The sequence below is a fragment of the Haemaphysalis longicornis genome, unplaced genomic scaffold (genome assembly GCF_048455015.1).
Source record: "Haemaphysalis longicornis isolate Haplotype H1 unplaced genomic scaffold, Haemaphysalis longicornis Haplotype H1 scaffold_12, whole genome shotgun sequence".
NCBI classification, from domain to species: domain Eukaryota; kingdom Metazoa; phylum Arthropoda; class Arachnida; order Ixodida; family Ixodidae; genus Haemaphysalis; species Haemaphysalis longicornis.
The window spans coordinates 113,301,565-113,324,741 of record NW_027526225.1 but is presented as its reverse complement, the minus strand read 5'-3'; the positions used below and the strand labels follow the sequence as shown (position 1 = coordinate 113,324,741).

General features: G+C 47.1%; 2 protein-coding genes across 2 annotated transcripts; one reads left to right on the top strand and one right to left on the bottom strand.

Moving 5' to 3' along the window:
• Positions 1–561: 561 nt before the first annotated feature.
• On the top strand, positions 562–6,502 carry LOC144163298 (hydroxysteroid dehydrogenase-like protein 2). The gene is made up of 3 exons (XM_077694209.1): positions 562–765; positions 2,277–2,411; positions 5,843–6,502. Exons 1-3 carry the CDS (start codon positions 750–752, stop codon positions 6,082–6,084), a joined length of 393 nt encoding a protein of 130 aa, XP_077550335.1. The 5' UTR covers positions 562–749; the 3' UTR covers positions 6,085–6,502.
• Positions 6,503–6,844: 342 nt separating this feature from the next.
• Positions 6,845–22,506, bottom strand: LOC144163297 (DNA helicase MCM8-like). The gene is made up of 8 exons (XM_077694208.1): positions 21,836–22,506; positions 20,427–20,806; positions 18,625–18,966; positions 15,780–16,059; positions 12,197–12,456; positions 11,502–11,731; positions 9,418–9,616; positions 6,845–7,976 (listed from the first exon to the last, which is right to left on the bottom strand). The coding sequence occupies exons 1-8, from the start codon at positions 22,281–22,283 to the stop codon at positions 7,671–7,673; spliced, it is 2,445 nt and encodes an 814-aa protein (XP_077550334.1). The 5' UTR covers positions 22,284–22,506; the 3' UTR covers positions 6,845–7,670.
• Between the last annotated feature and the right edge of the window lie 671 nt (positions 22,507–23,177).

Here is a 23,177-nt window from a genome sequence, read left to right as displayed (position 1 = left end):
AATGAATAAATATTGTAAGTTTCGGACAATGATTATGCAGTTCTTTTTACTCATGATTACATTTTCTAAGCAGTAAAAGTGCTGCTCAAATTCAGTTATTCAAGGACGTTTATTACACTCTAGTCTAACTTGCGCACAGGCCGGGGTACCTTGACGAATCTCGTATACGTACAGAGGGCTAGCCATATTTATCATCACTCAGAATTTGACTTTTTATCTCTGAAGCGTTTTCAGTTTACTCCATGGCCTGCTGGAATGATACGCGGGGAGGATCAACAGAAAAGACAGACGCCATTTGGTCTTTCACAGATACATAAATTTTGCGACGGTTTTCTCGCTTCCCCGCTATTGATGACGACAGATAAAAAAATAAGATCAGTTACGAGTCCCATAGTTACTGGTAACGACAGAACGTTAAATTATAAGACGTTACAAAATGTTTAGTGTTCGCAGGAAACGACGCGCGCAGACGAAAAAGCCCGCGTCGTCTGCTACGCGCGCGGATGACGCGACACGTTGCGGATGCGTCGCAAACTACGGACGCCGTATCGCACCGCCCGAAGTTTGTTGGCGACGGGTCCTGTAGCAGGTCCAAGCTACAGATCATATGATCGCGCTCAGTCCTTGACCCGCACTATCAGCGCGGCGTAGCGCACACAAAGGGGTTGCTGTAGCTTACGCTCAGAAAAAAACACGGAATGCGCCTTCTTTGACCACATCGGCGTCGCTCAACAAGACAAGTCGCGAACATGGCCGAGACGGAAGGTATGTCGCGTCATCGCAGGGGTAGTTTTTGCGCTTCGTAAGGCTCAGGCTGTCCCACTTACATAACCGATCATGTGGCCTTCAATACGCCCCGTAGTTACACAACAAACGCGCAATTGCCTGCGCTGTTTCAAAAGCGCCGCCGGAAGCACTTGTCGCTTTCTTGCTTCGCGCTCGCAAACCTGTTTGCGGGGCCCACCTTTTCCCATCGTTTTTGCTTGCTTTCGTTCCAAGAAAGCCACCCCGCGGGTAGCGCCGTTAGCTCTCTCCCTGTAAGCTTGTTTTTCCTTTAATAACCTGGTTATTGAGGAGGAGAAGCGCCTGCACGACGCACCGTAATGTACGCGCCCTAACGATGGAGTGAAGCTTTACAAGCCTCGCAAAGTGTTTCGTGGCTGAAGTGGACTGTGGGGAGAATTTTGCTATGCGTGTTCACGATTGGGTAAACGGGTACGTGTTCTTGAAAACCGGAGCTTGCATCGAGATTGGGACACACAACCCGCTTTGTTTGACTTTGCGTGGACAGAAATACATGTTCATACGACTTATGAGCGAAATTCGTTGATGACACCTATCTAAGCAGTTGCTGTATCCCATAACACATCCAAGTTCTCAAATGTTCGTGTTGGCACAGGTGATGGGCTCATTTGTTTATCTGTAGCAATTCGGGAAAATTTTAAAATATTTTAGTAAGGGATCAAATTTTGCAAATCAAGTGCAAAAGATGAATAACACTCAGTAAACGGTACTGCCTGCATTTGTGATTGTTATCGAGGTTTGCTATGGCTTGTGATTGACACTGTTTAATGCAATGTACACCGAAGCGCTTGATTTGTACACTAACAATCCCATACTTTGATGCCTTGCAACTAAACATGGGAAAACGGTACAGCTCTCAAACGCCAAATTATGTTTTACAAACTGTCGAATGTGGCGCCAGGTATTTTTCTTTTGTAAGCAACTGGACAGGCACAGTTACTGTTAACTGGTATGTAAATCTGAGCATAAATAGGTACTTGCATGTTAAACGTGCATTGAACTGTTCAGGCAAAGTACCTTTCTCCCTAATGGCATTAAACGAGCAAATACAAGATGCTCGGGGTGTGAAATGTGATTGTCCGTCCAGAATGGTGGAATTATAATATAAAAAATAAAAGCAAGCTCAACGGATGCCAGCAATGCTTTTTCTGTGCTCGCGACACGTGCGGAGAATTGCATGCATTTTGCAAAAATTTCTGGCTGATGGTTTTTATAGTGCGTATCATACAGTAGCAGTTTTCAAAGCCTGGAAGTAGCTAATGTGACCAAGCTGTAATTAAATTTCTGAGTAGTCTACAGGAACGCCTTTCGGGTTGTGCTTTCTAAAGATGTACAACTCATCAGCGTCCTTCTCCAAAGAAAGGATCAGGACCTCTCTGACGAGGAACAATGGCTCGTTATATAGGTAACCATACCCTGTGTTCTTACCAATGAACCCCCACCCATCTACCTTTTCTGTCTCCCAAACGCAGGCATCAAGAAAGGAATCATGGCGGCCTCCGTGGTGTCTGCAGAGACTGTGGAAGGGGTTTTCAGCATGATCAAAGTGTACCTGAATGATGACCTCGTCAAGCAAATTGGCGGCGTCTTTGTCTTTGAAGTGAAAGGTGCGTATCTCCCTAACAAACTTCTGCATGGCGTTTGTGCATCAAAGCCTGACCAGCACCTTGAGTGTGGTGGTTTGGTTAGAGTAGGTTCTAAGTAACTCACTGGCCGAGGTGTCCAAGAGAATAGATAATGCTTTGTTGTAAACTCGCATTTTCTGAGTACCCACACTTAGCAGTGTCCACATCTTTTTTGGCCTAACACACCGACATCAAAACTCGTCTGGTGTCTGAAGTACCTCACTTAATTTAATATAGGCCGCCCAAATAAAAAAAAATCAACTTACAATCATGATTGGTTGTGCTTACAATAGTAAATAAAGCTATAATAATTAATAACAAGTGAAGTGAGGCAATCATTTCAGTGAATTCCGGCGAGTTCCTTGTAATTCCACACTTAGAGGGCGAACCCACATTTGAGTAAATACGGCATGCCAGACATTGTGTAGGATTAGTAACTAGGATGCTCTTAATGCCTAAACTAAGCCATGCCAGTAAAGGATTACTAGGCGGCTTCTCCAACCTGCAATTCAAGCCGACAAAGTGGCTGCAAAACTGGGTGCTGCCATTTTCACTGGGGACACCAGCGATCCTCTTACACATTCCTTCAGTTTTCTCAAGTCTGGCCTAATCATCTAGCACGGCTGTGTGTGCACCTGACATTCCAATGCTCAGAGAAGTCAATACACTTCCATAAACTCCCAAGTGCAAATTGTTTGATAATGCATAAGCACACACTGCTCTTTTATACGCCAGATCATTTCAAAATCAGCTTCACTGCTGTGCACAAGTGCATTGCTGGGAAAACATTTCCTTAGGGGGCGTAAGCAGCTCAAGATCAAGGTGTGAATATCCTAGGGCTTTATTAAATGTCGCGTTAACACTGAACTTGTTTAAGGTGCTCTTAAAAAAACTTTAATTTTTAAGTAAACTCTGTGAAACTTGTCAGCCTTGCTGCTTTCCCCCCACTGATTTCAAATATGGCATTATTTTTTTAGTTGGTCAATTAGGTCCTGAGATAATTAGAGGTAATTAACCATTTTTAGAGGAACAATAGACAAAACTGTGTTGGTAAGAAAACTGTAATCTTTACATTTTCCAATACTATGAACACTGGTGAGTGCAATAAGACAATCAGTTTTTTGATGCGTCACTTGGAACTAATTTTACAGCTCATTAAACCTTGGTGGCAACACTGGCAAGGAGCCATTTTGAGTGCCAACTTCAAACACTGAAGTTTAATGAGCTGTAAAATTAGTTCCAAGCGATACTTCAAAAAAACTGATTGTCTTTGCACTCACCAGGGTTCATAGTGTTGGAAAATGTAAAGATTACAGTTTTCTGACCAACACAGTTTTGTCTATTGTTTCTCCAAAATTGATTAATTACCTTTAATTATCGAAGGAACTACTAAACCAACTAAATTGACCAACTAAAAAATAATGCCATATTTGAAATCAGTGGGGGGAAAGCAGCAAGACTGACAATTTTCACTGAGTTTACTTAAAAATTAAAAGAAATAGTTTTAAGAGGAGTGTCCCCCCTTAAAGGGGACACGCAATCAGAAAACAAGTTTGGTTCATTTGAAAGATAGTCTCGTTAGAATCATACTGACACCACTTTTATCATAAACATCGCTCAGATAAGCAAGCTGTATAATAAGGAAAAAAAGGGAATGGTCATGTAGCCCACTAGCTCATTTCCCGCAACAGAACCTATGATGTCATAAGCCCTGCTGTGCGATTGGCTGAGGCTGGCAAAAGCAAACACAAGTTACGCAGGGCTTACCGTATATTTGCGCGTATAACCCGCCCCTGCATATTATCCGCACCCCCACTTTCAGCCCGCCGGAAAAGACAAAACAAATCCTCGCGTATTGCCTGCACATTTGATACAGGAAAGGCTGCACCAAAGCAACTGCTCAAGCAACACATCACATACTATGTAGACAGGAAAAGCGTTATTTAGCAAGTAGAACACACTGACTGCAAGGTGAAAGCCACAATTCACTAATAAAATTCAGTTGTTAGAGTGCGCTTGTCCTTGTTTTTTTTTTTCTTGCCCTTGTATGCTTAGCGCAATCCATGGAAGGCTTAGTCAATGTTACTGCGTAGAAGCTTCACGGCAAAACGCGCATTGCCGTGAAGTTACACTAAAGAAAAAACCCTGCGCATTATCTGCACCCCTACTTTGCCACTGAAATTTTCTTGTTTCTGATGCTGTTTTTGATGCGGGTTATATGCGTGAAAATATGGTATAGGCTTGCAGAATGAGCTATTTTCGCTTAAGTGTAATGCATATTCATTTCATAGCATTAAGAATGGTGGGGTAAACAATGGAGGTTACGAAAGTACACGTAAGCCTATAAGTACTAGTATGTACTGGGGCAGAATTCTTCAGGGTGCTGGAAGGCATTTGGAAGGGCGCCAGAAGACATCCAACGGGGTTGATTTCCTGTGGGGTCTCATGCGATTGGCGCAGAGCGAGGCGACCACCTAGCCTGCGTCACATGAATAAGTGTTAGCTATAATTCAGTGACGTCACGTAGACCCCGTGGGGAATCTACCCCGCTGGAATCAACCCCGCCGGAATTCTGGCACCCAGGAGAATTCAGCCCCTGGTGTTGGTACTGCGCACACTATGCTTGTTATAGCTGCCCAGCAGTGCAGCGCTTTGTGGTTGTCTCACACGACACTGGCTGATTGCTGCAAGCGACATTGTCTTACGTGACCCTGTTTGTCAACCATACCCCATGTTTTACGGAACGATTACTACCCACCGTAACAAAAACAAGCCAGGTGCAAATACGGTCAAGAACAAAGCAAAGGTGAACAGCGGTGTGGGGCAGTATGGTGACGCCATCTAGGAGGACTGACAGTAAACAAGGCTCCGCAGTCTGCTGCAGACCGAACAGTGGACTTGAATTTCGCTTGAAGACCCTTCCTTGTGACGTCATGGCAGACATTACGAAACACACGATTTGGCAGGATAATAAAAATTTTAGCTTAAATTGATTAGTTTTTCTCTGAATAAAGCATCACTTGCTGCCGGACAAGCGCTGGGGGCACTATAGAACTCCACAATTTTTCGAATAAAACAAACTTGTATTGTGTCTGCATGGCCCCTTTGAGGTCAGCTTCAATGCTAAGGTCACTGCATTGCTCAGAAGATGATCTTTCAGGGGTGCATAAGTGGTCTTCGATGAAAATGTGGATGCCCTAGAGAAATTACTAATAGTAGTACTTTCTTACGTGGGAAAAGTGCTACAGATGGACAGATGGATTCCCTCGTTGAGTGTAGATATAATGCTTACACATTTAAAAACGAGGTGTCTGGCGTCCCTATAAAACACTGCAGGGAAAAGGAAAGCCTAGGCTGCTGCAGTAGGCTAACCCAGGAACAAAAGTTCACACATGCTCATCTTTCCTTCCCAGGCGAGCCGACCAAGTGGTATGTGGACCTGAAGAACGGCAAGGGCTCCGTGGGCAAGGGGGAGCCCCCGCAGGGCAAGGCGGACGTCACCTTCGTCATGGAGCGGGACACCTTCATCAAGATGTTCACGGGAAAGCTGAACCCGACGAGCGCCTTCATGGGCGGCAAGCTGTCCCTCAAGGGCGACCTGCCCATGGCCATGAAGCTGGACAAGCTCATGGGCGAGATGCGCTCCAAGCTCTGATGCCAAGGGGCGGGAGGAACTTGGTGGGGGATTGGCCGAAGACGGTGCGCGTGCTGTGATCCAATTGTGCGGGTGGGGCTACCGTCCGTGCTTTCCACAGTGGGGGAGTGGATGTCCTGACAGAGGACGCAGTACTTCCCCGTATTCTGACTCTCTCCTCTGCTCAAGTTTCCAGTCAAGGAGATCCTTCAAAGCAATTTTCAAATCTAAAAGCAGTGCGGTGTTCTCCTCCGAGTCGAGTCGGAAGAACACATGGAGTAGAGGGCAGACTCAGAATACGGGGGAGTATCTGTGACCTGCATTCTCAGAAGAGTCGTGTATCGCAATGAAAGGCCTCACAATGAGGAAAACGGCTCAACTGGAAACAAAGTGCTTAGATAGGTAACGACAGATTAAAATGGTTAGGAAAAAAAAAAAACGCCAGACTGAAAAACCAGGTGAAGGCCGTGAAAATGCAAGAATTAGTAAAAAGAAATATACAGAGGGCATCAACAAGAACTGAGAAATGTACTAATTTCTTTGGCATAAACGCTAACAGCTCTACACCTGAATACGAACCAGCCAGAGAGTGCAAAGTATTTGGTGAATGCAAGTATGGCGAGTTAGTGATCAACATTGATATGTACCATGTGTTGAAGTACATATGCATTTCCAATTCAAATCGTTGATGCCGATGATTCACTGCTTGCAGACATAACTCAAAATTCTTATTCTGTGGCGTTATGACACACTTGTATTGACAGTTAACATCAGAATGTGATTTCTTTTTAGTTCAAAGGACCACAATGACACTGTACTGTGAACGTGCTATGAGGATTGGACAACCTACACACGACAGCTAAGCGCCAAATCATAATTATCCAACTCTGTCCACCATGAGCTTGAAAAGTCATGCCCTGAAGACTTCGAAGCAAGCAGAGTATTCATCACCAGTGGGAACCTCATTGAAACAGAAAAAACATGTTCTCTCGCTTTTTTTTTTGCTGCCTGACATTGTTTATGAGATTACACAAAGAGCTATTGTTATTATTATAGATATTTTATTTCCTTTTGTCATATAATCTGTGTCAAACATCTCCTTGACTTCTCTTGGAGAGTTGCTCAACAGAAGAACATCACAAGCCTACACCAACAACAACGGGAACAAGACTTGCTAGTCCATTTAATTTCAGGTACCTTAGAAATCGGTCTCTGCGGAACATGAATGTTAACATTCAGTGTTAGCCTCAGTGCTAACGTTCAAACAGCTGCAGATTCCAGTGAAAAGCACTTAAAAACCTGAAAATGATGTTTACGTGCACTGCCTTGTGCGGTGCATACGACCGCAGTTTGATGTTTCCGAAACAGCCTGCGGGGCAGTCAAACACTCCACTAAAGTGTCTTTATAAACGTTGTATGACCAAGTTATTAAAACTGCACACAGCACTTGCATGTGAATCTCAAACAGAACGGCTACAGAACAGTTAGAAAACTTGAAAGAATGTTGACCATGGTCAACACAGGAGCTGGATGTTTTGTACTTGTTTTTAAAGAAATAAAATGTTACGTACGTACCATTTTTAACCCCTCACTTAGTGATTCACAACCTAGAAATCAGTGGTCTGTAGCTGATACCGACCGGCGCCCTTTTTGAGGAGAAAACCCTGGTCATTCAGAGCGTCGATGATGACGCGCACGGAGGCAGGGACAATTCCGCAACGCTGCTCCGCCGTCGTTCGGAGCTCGTTTGTAGTGAAGATCCGGTTGCCGGTCCGCTGCGACTCCTTCGTGAGAGCGCTAACCAGTGCCCGAGCTTGGGCCGGCTTGCTCATGCCCGATCCGTGAGAACGCCGCCCAAAGTCCAAAGCTCCCAGCTCGTTGCTTTGAGTGTCGGCAATGCTGTGCTTCATTAGCTGGAAAGGGGAACATGAGTGCAGTGAAACGACGGGGGGGGGGGGGCTGTGGGTGTCGCTTCGCGCCTTTGCCACAGCGCTTTTCTGCGGCTCACTCTACCTGCAGGGAACCCCAAAGCGACGGCCACAACCCCACAACACATGCATTTGCATGGCGCTACCCCGTCGTTTTAGAGAATTCGGCCCCAGGATACCTGTAGAAGGTGTCATCTGGGTGTCCCCCCTTGTATTTTAGCTCGGCTGCCACATAACTCGATCCTAGGCTATCACGTCGCCACAAAAGGCAAGAAAGCTGGCAAAGCACAGCATTTAAATTCTGGCTATGCACGGTAGTTGCATAACCGCTGAGAACGTGCAGGCGCGGCCACTGTTAGATGCAACACGGGAGCGTGTGGCCGCACTCCAGAAAACACCACCACTGGCGCTGCGAGAATCTTGCGGCACATGCGCAAGCAGTGCCCGCTACTTCCACCTCTGGCATTAATTTTGGAAATTTGATGTGAAATTGCCAAAAATTAAACTGAAATAGGCACATATTTTGAATAAGTGAAGGATGTGCTTTCAGGTTTCATGCATCGGGCTAGGGCAATAATAAATAAAAAGGAATAGTATATGAGAGGATATAAGAAAAGATAATATGAGGATATAAGGCTATAAGAACTACATTGCTCTAAATCGTTATACCAATGTACGCCTGATATCTATCTAGTCATTCTTCCTATAATCTGTGGTTCCCTCGAAACATTAACGGCTTCCTAAAGCTTTCCCAGCACATGTGGTCGCCAGCTACTCGTCCTGCTTAGAGGCAGTCCCAACATGACAAGAGACCACAGAAATCGAACGGTACAACCTAATGAAAGTGCTTTACGTTTGATTCCCTACAAAGATAATTTTTCTCACAGAAACCACATTCAACACTGATGGCAATCGCGTGCACCACTCTTGGAACAAACGAAATCTTTCAGAACCATGGAGTTTCATACTAAGAGATGCTAGAGTGAAACCTGTCGCTGCACTTGCGTGCCATCGTGGGCGTCACTATAGCAGCTAGCGACGTTTCTCGCCTACTTGGCTTGGCTAGCCACGTCGATTCTTTTCATTCTCGAAGCCAAAACCAAGAAGACTTGGTAGCATTTTTCTTTCCAGCTCATCTTGCATAAGGCTTCTAAATGATTTCCAACAAATAAATCTTTTGTAGTTCCCTTTTTATAAATAAACAAATTCAAATAATCTTCTATAATACATCGTTGCCTTTTTTTGCAGCCACAGGCAACTATTCAGCCTGTACATGAGCCAAGCCAAGGACAAGTGAAATGTTCCTACCCAGTATGTGATGGTTAGCTCATCTCGACACCAGCGCCAGATTTCTCTCTAGCACGTGTTTAGCAAGAAACTCTATGCTTGGTACAAGAGAAAAGAGGGAGCGAAGAATGGGGGCCACCTCGATGACATCGAGGGCGTCTTGCGCCGTGCACTCCTCGCGCAGCTCGAGGCGTGCCCTGGCCTGGGTCAGGCGGATCAGCGACTCCAGCTGGCGGGTGGTGATCGGCACGCAGTCCGCCTGCCGGATGCCGCGGAGGTGCAGGTAGAACTTCTGCAGGTGCGCCGCACACTCGCTGCTCACGGTCGGCTGGACGTACCTGGACGGAGCAACACACACACCTGTCTACCTGTGCGACACAGTCGTTTCAAAGGCCTTCCAAAGGCTGCTGATCCAATTGTCTACCGAGTGCCTCACTGTGGGCGAGCGTTCAATTGTCAATCAAAAGCTGCCATGCAGCCTGTTCGGAATTGTAGCATATCGTGTGTTGCTTCCGTAGGAATGCGGTTTCGGCCAAGGGCAGGGAATGAATACCAACGCAGCTTCTCTTATTAAGCTTTCACTGCCGAGTTTTTGCACGTCTGGTCCTGGCATGCTCATTCGGTGGAAATTTTGTCCTAGTAAGTTGCTACAAGGCTTTGCAGGACAGGTTAACCTCATGCAATAAGAAAAGTTGTATTGAATACGAACAAATGACAACTTAATGGATTGGCAAAATAATTAGCTGCAAGTTAGGAAGTCCAGATGTTTGAAGAACTTTTTAGTATGATATTCTCCAAAACAACACACCACACAAAGCAGCAGCTCGCAGCTAACACGCAGACAGCGAGGCTCCCTTTGCAGATTTGGTTGCATCTGACTCACTGAGGCCGCCATGGGTGTGCTGCTGAGATAAGCCGAAGTAACGCAGATGAAGAAACATGCGCTCCATCTGTTGTCTAAAATTTACTCGACAAGCTGTATGTGTTTATGTGACCTTTCAATAGATGGCGCAACATGCCCACAACTATTTTTTTTATGCAAGTTGTCTTGGGAGTAGCAGGGAGTTAAGGAGGCAGTACGAGTATACATAACAGTGGCATGGGGTGTGCGTGTGTGGCCTTCCGAGTTAAAATCGAAAGTGCCGGTGAAAGAGATTAAAGGGACACTAAGGTGAATTGCAAAGATGTCCGATTACCTCACCAGATTAAATCTAGGATTCGTAGGCCACGCTTTTGAGTTTTTTCTGTTTATCTAAAGAGTGTTTTTACACAAAATAGTGGTTTCAGAAGTGCCGTTTTCTCGCACTCTGTGCCAGCTTGTTGACATTGACTAAAATGGCTGACTAGGAGATGTAACCAGCCCGACCTCTGCATGAACAAACTAAAAGTTTCTGTTAACCACGAAGTGGCTAAAAATTTAAAAATTTTCGAAGCTGAGACAGCATGAAGACACACTGCAGATCACTAGTACAACGTCATTGCGGTAGTTGGTGCAAGTGACAAGGGCCACGTGCTGTTTTCTCTTCAGCTACCCATTATAGCAAAAATAATGCTCCTGACCTTTGCTAAATGGTGAAATAAAGGATTGAAGGGGTTAAACTGCACAACGCAGCCACAAATGAGACTCGATGAAATTCACTTCTGTATCCTTCCCTCAACCTGGCCGGTTCATCAGAGAAATGTTGCCAGAAAGTCGCCCTGCAACAGCCTGTTCACGATCATTAATTTAATTTGGAGGTTTAATGTGCCAAAGCTATGCCTGGGCTGTGAGGTGCGCTGTAGTGGGAGGCTCCAGATTAATTTTGACTACCTGGGCATCTTTAACAGCATAAAGCCTCAACATGTGGGTGTTTCCACTTTTTCCCTCCATCAGAAAAGCAGCGCCAGTTAACTATGTGATTGATTGTAGGGTTTAACGCACTGACACAACGGGGGCGATGAGGCACGCCGTAGTAGAGGGCTGTGGATTAATTTTGACCAGCTAGGGATTTTTTAATGTGCGCCTAAATCTTATACACACGGACGTTTTTGCTTTTCACCTCCATCAAAAAAGCAGCCGCCGTGGCCGGGAATTGAACCTGCGTCCTCGTGCTCAGCAGCACAATGCCTTAGCCACTGAGCCACCGTGGCGGGAGCCCGGTAACTATCAAGGCACCTAACTATCAAGGCCCGGCAGACTGCAGGTCAGGTGAGCACAAAGCCAGAGACCAAGGGGAGACCTACTGGCGTGCGTAGGTGATGTATTTTCTCAGCATTGCTGCTGGCACTGGGTCTGCCACGGGCCCGCGTAGCCGCTCTGCGAGCGACTTCGATGGCTCGGGTGTCTGCGAGGCACTTGACAGCTCGAGGTCCCTCCTCCCATCCGGCGGCTTGCGCGCCAGTGACAGCACCGAGCTTGTCGTTCCCCTCGAGTGCAGCGCCATGACGTGCTCGGACAGACGTCGGTCAAGGTCCTGGGAAAGTGAGAGCAGCGCACACGCTGATCCTAGAGGTGCGCAACCAAACAAAAAGGGGACTCGTGTTTGTCTTTTTCACCATCCCTGTCTTTGCGCTGTTTTCTAGTGTGTTTAGTTTAACCAAGTCCCCCAACTTAGTACACCTCAGAAATGGGGCACATTGGGACTCTGGAAGGGAAGGATCACGATCTTGATTCTCAGAAGGGGGCAATGCGTGCGCCATTTTTCTCGCATGTGTCAGCTCGTCTCCCACTGCCTTTGGAGAAAAGCACTGCAGGATTACATTCCCACTCCATGTTCTACTTCCACTAACTTGAACGACCTGTTACGAATCATGGGATCCCGACGAGAGGGTCATCTTCTGGTTCACGTCCGTGACGGTGACAAAGCTGCATGATGAATGGGCCTGGTGTACACTAAGCCACATTCTGCGATGAAACTCTCCTCGTGAAGCTCGCTCACCACGTTGGGCTGGTCGAGCAGGATGAAGACGAGGTCGAAGCGCGAGAGCAGTGCGCTGCCCATGCGCAGGTTCTCGGCCACGGTGCGGCCGCGGCGGTAGTGTCCCCCGACGGGGTTGGCGGCCGCCAGAACTCCAGCTCTGGCCGGCAAAGACACCGTCAACTCGGCCTTGGCGATGCTCACGCACTGCTGCTCCATGGCCTCCAGCAGCGCCCCCTGGGCCGCGGACATCTTGTCCAGCTCGTCGATGCAGCAGCAGCCTGGCTCAGTAAGCAGGAGAGGGGGAGCGACCACAGAGTAGTATTGGGCACACCAGGTTCCTGGCGAAAATCTGTTCACACATATGTAAGCCATAACTCGATATCCCCTTCTGAGATACTACCACATAAAAGACAAGTAGGAAGAAACAACTCTCCACTGCATCCAAGCAAATAAATTTGTTTACCCAATTTGCTTACACCAGGGGAGACATGACTCTTAAGACAATTTCTTTTTATTGTTTAGTGAACTCTGTGAAACTTGTCAGTCTTGCAGCTTTTTTTCCACTGATTTCAATTATGCCACTGTTTATGGAGTCAGTAAATTAGCTCCCGAGATAATTAGAGATAATTTTTGGAGGAACAATAGACAAGACAGTGTTAGCATAAAACTGTAACCTCTATATTTTCCAACACTATAAACCCTGGTGAGTGTAATATAAGAATCTGTTTTGTGATGCATCCCTTGGACCTAATTTTACAGCTCAATAAACTTTGGTGTTTGAAATGGGCACTCAAAATGGTTCCTCGCCACTGGTGCCACCAAAGCTTCATGAGCTGTAAAATTAGTTCCAAGCAGCGCATCAAAAAACCAATTGTCTTATTGCACTCACCAGGGTTGATAGTGTCGGAAAATATAAAGGTTACAGTTTTATGGCTAACACTGTCTTGTCTACTGTTTCTCCAAAAATCAGTAATTATCTCTACTTACCCCAGGAACTAATTGACTGACTCCCAAAACAATGGCATATTCGAAATCAGTGTAGAAAAAGCAGCACGACTGGAAAGTTTCACAGAGTTTACTTGAAAATTAAAGGATGCTGCTTTAAGAGCAGTGTCCCCCCTTACGCCACATGTTTCCCACTCAATTTCCTCTCCAATGCACTTCCTGCTCTAAGCCTGGCGCACTAGCCCACATTTTACTAAAGTGTGCACACACCCTCTTGCCCTCCCTGAGCTGTGGGAGAACCTGATCACTAGCGACCACCTGGACGTCCAGCAACTTCTGGCATCTCGGGCATCGGTCATTGCTTGGACCAGGGAACCACGCCCTACTTCATGTCCTATAAGAGTTTCGTGCTGGTTCAAACACATGCAAGCCCCACACTTGCAGAAAGTGAATTAAATGTGTCGGTACGCTGTGCACTGCCCCTAAACTGACCTAAAAATACCAAGGCACCCTTATTTACGAAAATAATGCGTGGAATTGAGCAAAGAGAACATTTCCTTTTACAGCAGAAGAAAATGATGGGTCTCGAAAAATAGATTTAGCATTGCTAGGGCTTGAGCTGAGGTTTTTCATGACAAAACCTGCGATTCTGCCCTTAGCCTACTAAGGCCGAACGACGGAGTTGTTTTAGCAGTTGGTAAAGGGAATAAAAGGAGTGCTCAGTGAACCAGTAGATGCTAGGCGAGCAATGCCCAGTCTACAGTCACATCGACTAGTATTTTAAGGAAGCTAGGTCGAAGATTACATGATTGGGCAGGTGCGATACTCAGTATTGACTGACATACTTTACTTTCAAACTTACATCCACAAATATAAAAAAAATCCCGGGCCATCTCCACTAACGTAAAACCTGGGGAGGGGCGAAGCATGCAGTGTATAAGTGTATTCTTGGCACCTCGGCGTTTTTGCCAACGGAAATGAAACCATTGAGGGGTGGAGGTATACAGCTTTGCTGTAAAAGTCTCGAGTCTTTGAGGCACGAAGCGTTTTAGCGCAAGGCGTAAACGAGTGTCCCAGTATTTTTTTTTTATTACGCATTACGAAGCGTTCCAGCGTGAGGTGTAGACGAGTGTCGCAGTGTTTTAGTATTGTGACTACATTAGACGACAGTTGCGATGACGAGATTAGACGCCGACAGCCCGAGCCCCTAAGGAGCTTCGCTCTTAAAAATTTCAACATGGGTTGCGTACCATTAAAGTGGCCAGACAAAACACAGCTACATTTAATTGAGAGAACTATTCTTTGGTAACTGACAGCTAAATTCCAGCCACCAAAGAGGTTTTTGACCGACGTAAATAATAAATATCCAAAACCTTCAAATTTTCCACTACACAATCTCAGCAACGATGTCATAGAGGGACTACTACTAACAGCAAGTTAACTGCACAGTAGCATTCGAGTGATATGATCAAGCGAAGCTGGAGGCCCAACTACAATCACCCAGTGGTGTTTCTTGGCTGCGGATTAGGCCAGTGGCCGGCAATCGCACAAACAAAAGGTTCTACGACGTCGCAAAAAAATCACCATAAAGTGGCCGGGGAGTTAAAACTGCTCCAACTGTTTTCCACAAAATAGATATCATTTGTATGAAGTTGGAGATAAAAATGATACCGTTGTTACTGAGATGGAGCAGGCTTCTTAATGAACCAAACCCGAATTTTGTCTTCATGGGACAAAATACAAGTTTGTTTTATTAGAAAGATTTCGTGTTCTATAGTGCCCCACTCGCTTGTCCGGAAGCAAATGATGCTTTATTCACTGCGAAATTAATCAATTTAAGGTAGAATTTTGATTCTCGTGCCAAAACGTGTGTTTGAACGACGTTTGCAATGACATCATACAAACAAGTCTTCCCGCTGAGCCTGCTGTGGAGCGGAGACTTGTTTACTGTTAGTCAACCTAGATGGCGCCACCACATCGCGACAAGCCGTTTTCTGCCTTTGGTTTGTTTGTGACCGTATTTAAACCTGGCTTGTTTTTGTTCATGGAGAAAATAATCGTTTCGTGAAACATGGTGCTCACTCGACAAATATGGTCACGTAAGACACCGTCGCTCGCGTCAAGCGGCCACTGTCGTCTGAGACTACCCCAAAGCACAACAGTGCTATGCAGCTAAACCAAGCATAGTGCGCGCAGTACCAGCAGCAGTACACATCGGTATTTCTATGTTTACGTGTGCTTTCGTAACTTCCACTGTCTGTCCCACCATTCTTACTGATATAAAAAGAGTGTGCCTAAATTTAAGTGCAAACAGCTCGTTCAGCAAGCTCATAAGCTCAGCCTAATTTGTGTTTGCTTTTGCCGGCCTCCGCCAATTGCAGAGCTGGCTGGTATGACATCATAGGTTCTGTTGTGGGAAATGGGCTAGTGGGTCGCATGGCCATTCCCTTTTTTCCTAATTATACAGCTTATTTGAGCAAAGCTTACATTAAAAGTGGTGTCAGCATGATTCTAACGAGGCCGTCTTCTGAATGAACCAAACTTGTGTTTTGTCTTCATGGCCCATTTAAGCCTGCGGGTCATGAATTATAAACTCACATAGGAATGTGACCAGGTGAATCCCCCTTAGTCTCACCAACGGTGCACGCACACTCACCCCTGTCAGCAAGAACAAGGGCACCGGCCTCAAGGGAGGCCTCGCCGACCGATCCACGGCTGATGGCCACCGTGAGGCCTGCAGTGGATGCAGTGTTGCCGCAGACAAAGACCCCCCGCGGTGCCACCCGGGCACATGCATGTAACAACTGGCTCTTGCCCAAGCCGGGGTCGCCGACCACCAGCACGTGGGGGTCGCCACGTACCGGCACGTGGTCAGGATCGTCTGAGTAACGCCTCACGCCCCCAAAAAGGGCCAGCAGCAGGCCAGCCTTCACCACCTGCAACCATGCAAGGAGGCATTTCGCATCACAGAATACGACACGTGCTAACTAAAAGAAAAGAAATAAATAAAAAAAAAAAGACGCACAGTTTTTGCCAAAATTTTCTAGGCCATATAAGGACACAAAAAATTTAGCATACAAGATTCTTCTCAACTCATACTGGTAAGTGTCAGCCAGAAAGGCAGTGAAAGCACTCCATTTTTACTGAAGGCTAAGCTTTTGCTTTGAATTATGTGTGACCCAGAAACTTCTGGTGTGGCATAGAAACTTTTGGCAAGAACTGCACGTGCGTTCTAATGCACCGTCACCATGACTTACTTATCACTAACCTGCTTTTCAGGTCAGTGCCAGACAATGAGGATTCGAATGACAGTCATTTTAATAAGTCATCTGCGCCTCACTAACATGAGATGCGGGTTGAAGGGGAGTAAATATGTAGTATTTGTGTCCAGACAAATACATCCCCAGAGATACTTTACAGTTTATTAATTTTTTTAAAAGATTGATTGATTGATTCATTGAAGCTACACAATGAGCTATGAAGCACGCCGTAATGGAAGGCACCGGATTAATTTTGACCACCTAGGGATCTTTAACACGCGCCAAAATCTTGACACACAGCCGTTTTCGCTTTTTGTCCCCATCAGAAAATCCACCGCGGCAGCCGAGAATCGAACCTGCGTCCTTGGGCTCAGCAGCCAACGCCTTTGCCACTAAGCCACCGCTGTGGCCAATCCCTTGAAAACAGGAGTTAACCCTCAAACGGTGTTGTGACATTTGCTTGAGCTACACAACTCAACAGCAAGAATGGCTAACCATGCAAGAAAAATACTGCAAAGTTTGGTTCAGTACTTCAGTTTCAAGTCGATGGTAAATAGGAATTCTCGCTGTATGTATGAAATATCCAAAATGTTATCAGGGAACATTCTGGTACAAACCACATGCTGTTGAGGGATGTGAAAGTTTCATTTCAAATTTAAATGTTTGGCGGCATTGAGGGTGATGCCGAGGCTTTGCACAAAAAATATTTGTTTTGCTTTAAAGGGGCACTGACACAAAATTTTGAAGGCGAGATAACGTCGGAGATAGATTGGTGGGAACACATATACATCATCTGCAAAATATCAGCGGCGAATACAGCCTAGAACATATTTAAAATCAATTTTGAAGTGTGCGAAACGCAACCGAGCAGCCAGCAGAGGACCACGCGCAATTGTAAATAAACAACATCCAAACACGTCACGAGTTTGTGTTTGCCGCTTCCGCACTACCGGCGTTTTACGCGGGCTCGCCCGGCTCGCCGCTCCAATCGGAGGGCCGGAGGGCGGAGCTTCTGCTCTCGAGAACGAACGACCCGATCGTTGGCGGCGGAGGCGCCGTGATTTCGTCAGCTAATCGGGCAGCTGGCCGCGACCAAAGTTCTACAGCGATTCCAGGCACTCTGTTTCTATTACTGTTTATTACCATTGGATGCGAAAACGCGCCGGAGGCACGAAAAGCCCACTGAGCTAGCCGCACGGTCGCTGTGCAGGCGGCGGCCACGGCCGCGAAGTGGCCCAGGCCGGCGCAGGTAGCTCGAGTGATAGCTTGTTACCGCTGCACGAAATTGTCCCCAAGTCCCGACCATAGTGGCTTAAATGAGAAAGGAGTTAATGATGCGATGGCGGGTTGCATTAAAAATTGTCATCTGCACCGCTTATGAGAGCGGCACTCGAATATCCGCCGCAGTGCTGAGCCGAACACATCTGTAGGCGGACCTGTAGGCAGACCGGCCGGCTGCTCCCAGCGCGCGTCTTGCCACCCACCGCCTCGAGCGTCGCGCGTCGTTCTTTAGCCGCGGTAGCATTTGCACTCGCAGCGCCTGCGTCACATCCACGGTCGCTTTTTAATTAAGCGCCTCACGAGATCAGTACGTGGGGGCATTCGCAGAAACTGCCGTCGATGCGGATTCGACAGTGCTACGGCGGCTCTGCTCTGTGATATCCCTCCGACGGTCACGTGGTCAGCTTTGTTCACACAAAATCCACAAAATCCATCGTTTCGCGGCACTCGCTGAAACCGAAACTGCGACTGGCCGCATTTAAAATCCCTCTAATTAAACAACCGTCGCATGCTGAAGCAAATGAGGTTTCTATAGGTTATAAGTAGGTCACTAGCTACTTATCGCAACGAAAAAAAAACAAGATGCTAAATTTTTGTGTCAGTGCCCCTTTAAGGAGCATATATGTATTACAAAGACACCCGGTGCTCATTTTTAGGTGCATGTTAGGACATGAATGACAAAGACAAAGATGTGAAAGGATGTACAAAAGTCAACTCAACACATAAACAGCAAATTAGATCGCAACTTACAACGTGCATGCACAGGGTCTTCAAGCCTGCAAATTTAGATGTTCCTATCAGTGCTTTCTTTCGAACATCCATCCACCACCTCGCACCTGATTGGCTAGGCATTGACCCCCACCCCCCAAAAAAAAGCAAGTCGGGAAGCTCAGAACATCTATGGCTTGCAACTTCTTTAGCCCGGTGAGAGAAAAAGGGTAATAATGCAAGGTTTCTCACCTCATGGCCATAAATAGCAGGACAAAGAGAGTTCACCAGAAGGCGAAACAACTCTGGCTCATCGTGGATTGCTTCGATGGCGTAGTAGTCAAGCCGACCAAGGTCAGGTCCAAGTGGGGTAGTAGTCGCGGCAGCCTCACGCTGTTCACCCAAGACATGGTTGGCCATCAGACGGCAGTCCACGGGACCAGTCGCATTCGAGGGGGTGTCAGAGCGTGACAGCTCCACGACACCTGTCACCGTGATGACGTCGCCAGGCACGGCCGTCCCAACTAGGTCGTCTGTGAGCTCGCAGTCGATAATGCGCGGTATCCGACCCCCTTCTGTGCACTCCTCCAATTCCTGAACCAAAACGAAGAAACGAGGCCCCAAAGCTCACAAATGGGCTACGACGTAGAATGCACAGTAACATGCCACAAACTGCGGCATTAATTAATCTAAACTTGACAACTATACTAATCTTACCGGTGAAATGGAGCTGCGATTAAAGTTAGGCCAGTTAATGTTTCTGTACTCGTTCAGTCTTTTTGCAGCCATGCAGCGTGTATAAAAAAGCAGAGTATAAGCACACGAAGCTACAGGGACAATTGCTTTCATGGCTGAGAAAACTGTCATCGGTAGAATATGTTGGAGAAGTGTGACATAGATAGGTAGAAACGGATTGACTACTCCAGTTACGGGGGTGACGTGTATACAAGAATGAGTGTGCTTTCGAAATGCTGCAGTAGAAGTAAAAAAAGCAACAAGCAGCACCGTCACATCATATATGTTGCTGACAACAACAGCAACAACAAGAAAAAAAAAAAAAAAAACAATTAGCTTCAGCATGCTGGGAATTGAGCTGGAAATTTGGAACTGAGCTTGCTGGAAACTCCAGCAAACCGGACATAATGTTGCCATCCGTCCCCCTTTAAAGCCAGGATGCTGAACGCAGGCTGAGCTTTTTCCAAGGTCAATTTCAATAGGCCTTCACATTACGTTGTTTGGTGCCGTCAAACCTTTTCTTGGTGTAAGCTTGCCCACCGTTACACTAAAAATTTTCACAACAGTTGTAATGAAACTGCAACTGTGCAGATGTCGGATATATACACTCAGTTTTTCTTTAAATCCGAGCGTTTCTGTGCAAAGTGACAAAAATTTGTGCACACCAATTGCTACTTACTGATTGATTTGATTGATTGTGGGGTTTAACGCGCCGACGCAACGCAGGCGATGAGGCGCGCCGTAGTGGAGGGCTCCGGATTAATTTTGACCACCTGGGGATCTTTATCGTGCGCCGAAATCTCGTACACACGGGCGTTTTTGCTTTTCGCCTCCATCAGAAAAGCGGCCGCCGCGGCCGGGAATCGAACCCGCGACCTCGTGCTCAGCAGCGCCAATTGCTACTTACTGCTTCCAAGGTAATTATAGCATAGAACAGCACAAAACAAAAAGTCACAGGGACACAGAAGGCAATAAACAATGTTGTGTTCATCGTTTGCTCTGTCTTAGTTGTCCGTTTCTTGATTGATTGTAGGGTTTAACACGCCGACTCTGCATAGGCGATGAGGCGCGCCGTAGTGGAGGGCTCCGGATTAATTTTGACCACCTGGGGATTTTTAACATGCTCGAACACACTGACATTTTCGCTTTTCGCCTCCATCAGCAAAGCGGTCGTCGTGGCAAGGAATCGAACCCGCGTCTTTGTGCTCAGCACCACAATGCCATAATTGTCGGTTTCTGGGATTTATATAAAGTACATACGAAGAAGCAAGAAGTGCCTCTCCAGAGAAGCGGTTCATGAAGGATCGATGTGCCTGTACCTGAAGTCTGAGCGTTTGCCAGTCGACGAGCTGCGTGAAGGGCGACGCCACCTCTTCCTGGAAGAACTTGGATCGGCAGCCTCTCTCAGGGCAGCTGTTGGGCGTTGTGAAGTAGCCGCCTGGTTGCGCGACGGCCTGGCGAGTCTCACATCCGAGGCAGCAGAAGCCCATGGTGCGGTACAGCGGCTTGATCTCGCTCGCACGGACGACCGTGCCCCGAACGGCCACCATGCAGCCGCAAGTCGTGCTGCGGACGTCCCGCAATGGCAGGACCGGTCCAAAGCCGGCGACGCGCACCGTCAACTCGGGCAGAACGGTGTCTGCGCACTCGTCGGATAGCTCTCGATCGTGTTTTGTGAGAGCTTGATGCAAGGCGAGGCCTGGGCAAACAGAGTTTGAAATACGGTCGGAATGCATACCGCGTTTTGGTGAAAGCAGGTGTCAAGAGATTGGGATAAAAAGTGGCCATGTGCGAATTTTCTGTGGTACGCAAAACCGAAATGATTACGAGGATAATCAAATGAGCATAGCTGACTGGGTTGTAACATGAAATTGACTTAAAGACAAAGGTTGTCGAGACCAAACGCTTAGGAAACTACTCTGCTAGCATGCGATTGAACTGTGCTTTTTTTTAATCTTGCACTTGAGTGCAAAACTTCTGAACAATACTTTACACAGGCAAAGAGTACTAACTTTCTTCGGCAAGGTCCTCGGAGGCGTTGCCAAACCACCCCCCTACCCGGCGACCCATGTCCGACGCTGGCTAGTCAGTGAGCGGAAGCGGTTTTTCCGGTTAGGTAAAATCAAGACAGGCTGATCAGTTGTAGTTGCAAAACGACACCAGCGAGGATTGCTGTAATGGATGGGAGCAGTCTGTCTTGATTTTTACCCAGCCGGCTAAACCGCTTCCGCTCACTGACTGGCCAGCGTCACTGTTAATTACTGATAGTGACGCTGGCTAGTGAGTGAGCGGAAGCGGTTTGGCCGGTTGGGTGAAAATCAAGACAGACTGCTCCCATCCAGTACAGCAATCCTCGCTGGTGTCGTTTCGCAACTGCAACTGATCAGTCTGTCTTGATTTTACCCAGCCGGGTAGGGGGGTGATTTGGCAACGCCTCCGAGGACCCTGCCCTTTCTTCTGTGCATTCATCTGGAAATACTTCACCCTCAGGCTGAAACGAAATATTCCATAGCACGATCACAAGCATTCAGCTTTCTGTCAGAATCAGATTCGCCCACGAAATGCTTTGCCCACAGTATATCGGATCCCTTTAACTTGCGCAGCAATGACAACAGCTGTAGCATACGTGGTCGATAAGCGGAACCAGGGCTAAGTGAGTAACCACGGCGGGTGGTCACTTGTTGGGAGGGTAACTAGCAATTTACCAGTACTAAAAACTTATACACACCTAGCACGTTAAGTGCGTAGCCCGGTCGGCATTTCAGCGAGTCCTTCAGGTCAGGCCAATTTTCCCGGAGGAGCTCGTCTGCCTCCAATTCTTCGAGGTGGACCTCGTACGAAGTCCGAGAACGGTCGATAAGGCCCGCAGGTCCCACGAGCTTGGACATCTTCTCAGAGAAGTACGCCTCCAGACGGACGAGGCGTTCCAAGACGGCCGCATCGGGAGGGTACTCTTCGTTCGGGAAGTAGAACTGCCAGCCAGGGTAGGGAGAATTAGCAGAAGGGCGACGGCGGGCGGGGTTGCAGGCTTGGGGAGAGGCTGAGCTATCGCTCGGGTCGTCGTCATCGGCAGTCCGATGGTCCCGAACGCGCCTGCCGTGCGGAGAGAACCGCGAGCCGCCGGCACGCCGTCGGAAACGCCAGCGACCGCGGGTTGGCCAAGCCCTGTCACTCATATCAAGAACCAACGCTTATTAAGCATACCGGAGCACATGAAACATGTAACGCGCCCACCACGGGTAGTTGACAAACAATTCTGCACGAGCTGAGGAAAGTAAACTGTAAAATGCCCGCGCTACCTGTAGCCTAAATTAACAGTAGTGAGGCAGCAACTTCATGGGCAGCAATATGAGTGTAGGCCCGTGATCTGTTGCATATGCTGGCCGTTACAAATCAGAATAGCGCTGCAGGCGACAGCTGCCATTGCTATACAAAATGTTTCAAAGAAACAAGCTCCTATATTTTTATAACTATAAAAATTGGTTGTTTTATTTATAATCGGTGCTCACACAACAAATTTTTTGTTACCCAAAAAGAAAAAAAATAATTATGTTTTGACAGTGGTTTTGACGGTCAACGTCACGCATCGTCACATGGCAGAGGGCGGGGCCAGCGGGGCCATAGAGTTTCTCAATATTACCTAGAGCGGAAAGTGTCGCTGCGATCGCACGCCGACATGGGAATTGTGGGTAGTGTGCGAATCGGATTGGCAGCCAGTGGCTAGTACAAAGGACTATGGATTAGGCTTCTCGGCTCTGAAGTGCTTGTTAGTTCTGTTTTCGGTGTGCGTTTCCGTTTTCGGGATGCCAATTTCTGGCATTCAATGGCTATCACAGATATGTCTATATAACAGCGTGATTAGCACTTAACGCATGTGCTCGCGTTAGCGGCGAGTTTCTTAAGATGAAGGGGTGACCACATGCAGTGACGGCGACAAGCGACGCCGAAAACGTAACTCAAAAGGTACAACAGCAGAGAGTACTGGGTGACAGCGACAAGCGAAAAAAAATTAATACACTGCCGCCAATGTCCTCTGTCGTCGTCGCTCGTCGCCACAGTTCACTGTATCG

Excerpts from the sequence above, each read along its gene's own strand:
- LOC144163298 (XM_077694209.1), top strand. Across the intron at positions 2,412-5,842 it reads CTTTGTCTTTGAAGTGAAAG|GCGAGCCGACCAAGTGGTAT; the intron begins GTGCGTATCTCC and ends TTTCCTTCCCAG.
- LOC144163297 (XM_077694208.1), bottom strand. The coding sequence starts at position 22,283 with ATGAGTGACAGGGCTTGGCCAACCCGCGGTCGCTGGCGTTTCCGACGG. Across the intron at positions 11,732-12,196 it reads TGCTCGACCAGCCCAACGTG|GACCTTGACCGACGTCTGTC; the intron begins GTGAGCGAGCTT and ends TCACTTTCCCAG. Across the intron at positions 7,977-9,417 it reads ACGCCCTCGATGTCATCGAG|CTAATGAAGCACAGCATTGC; the intron begins GTGGCCCCCATT and ends TCCCCTTTCCAG.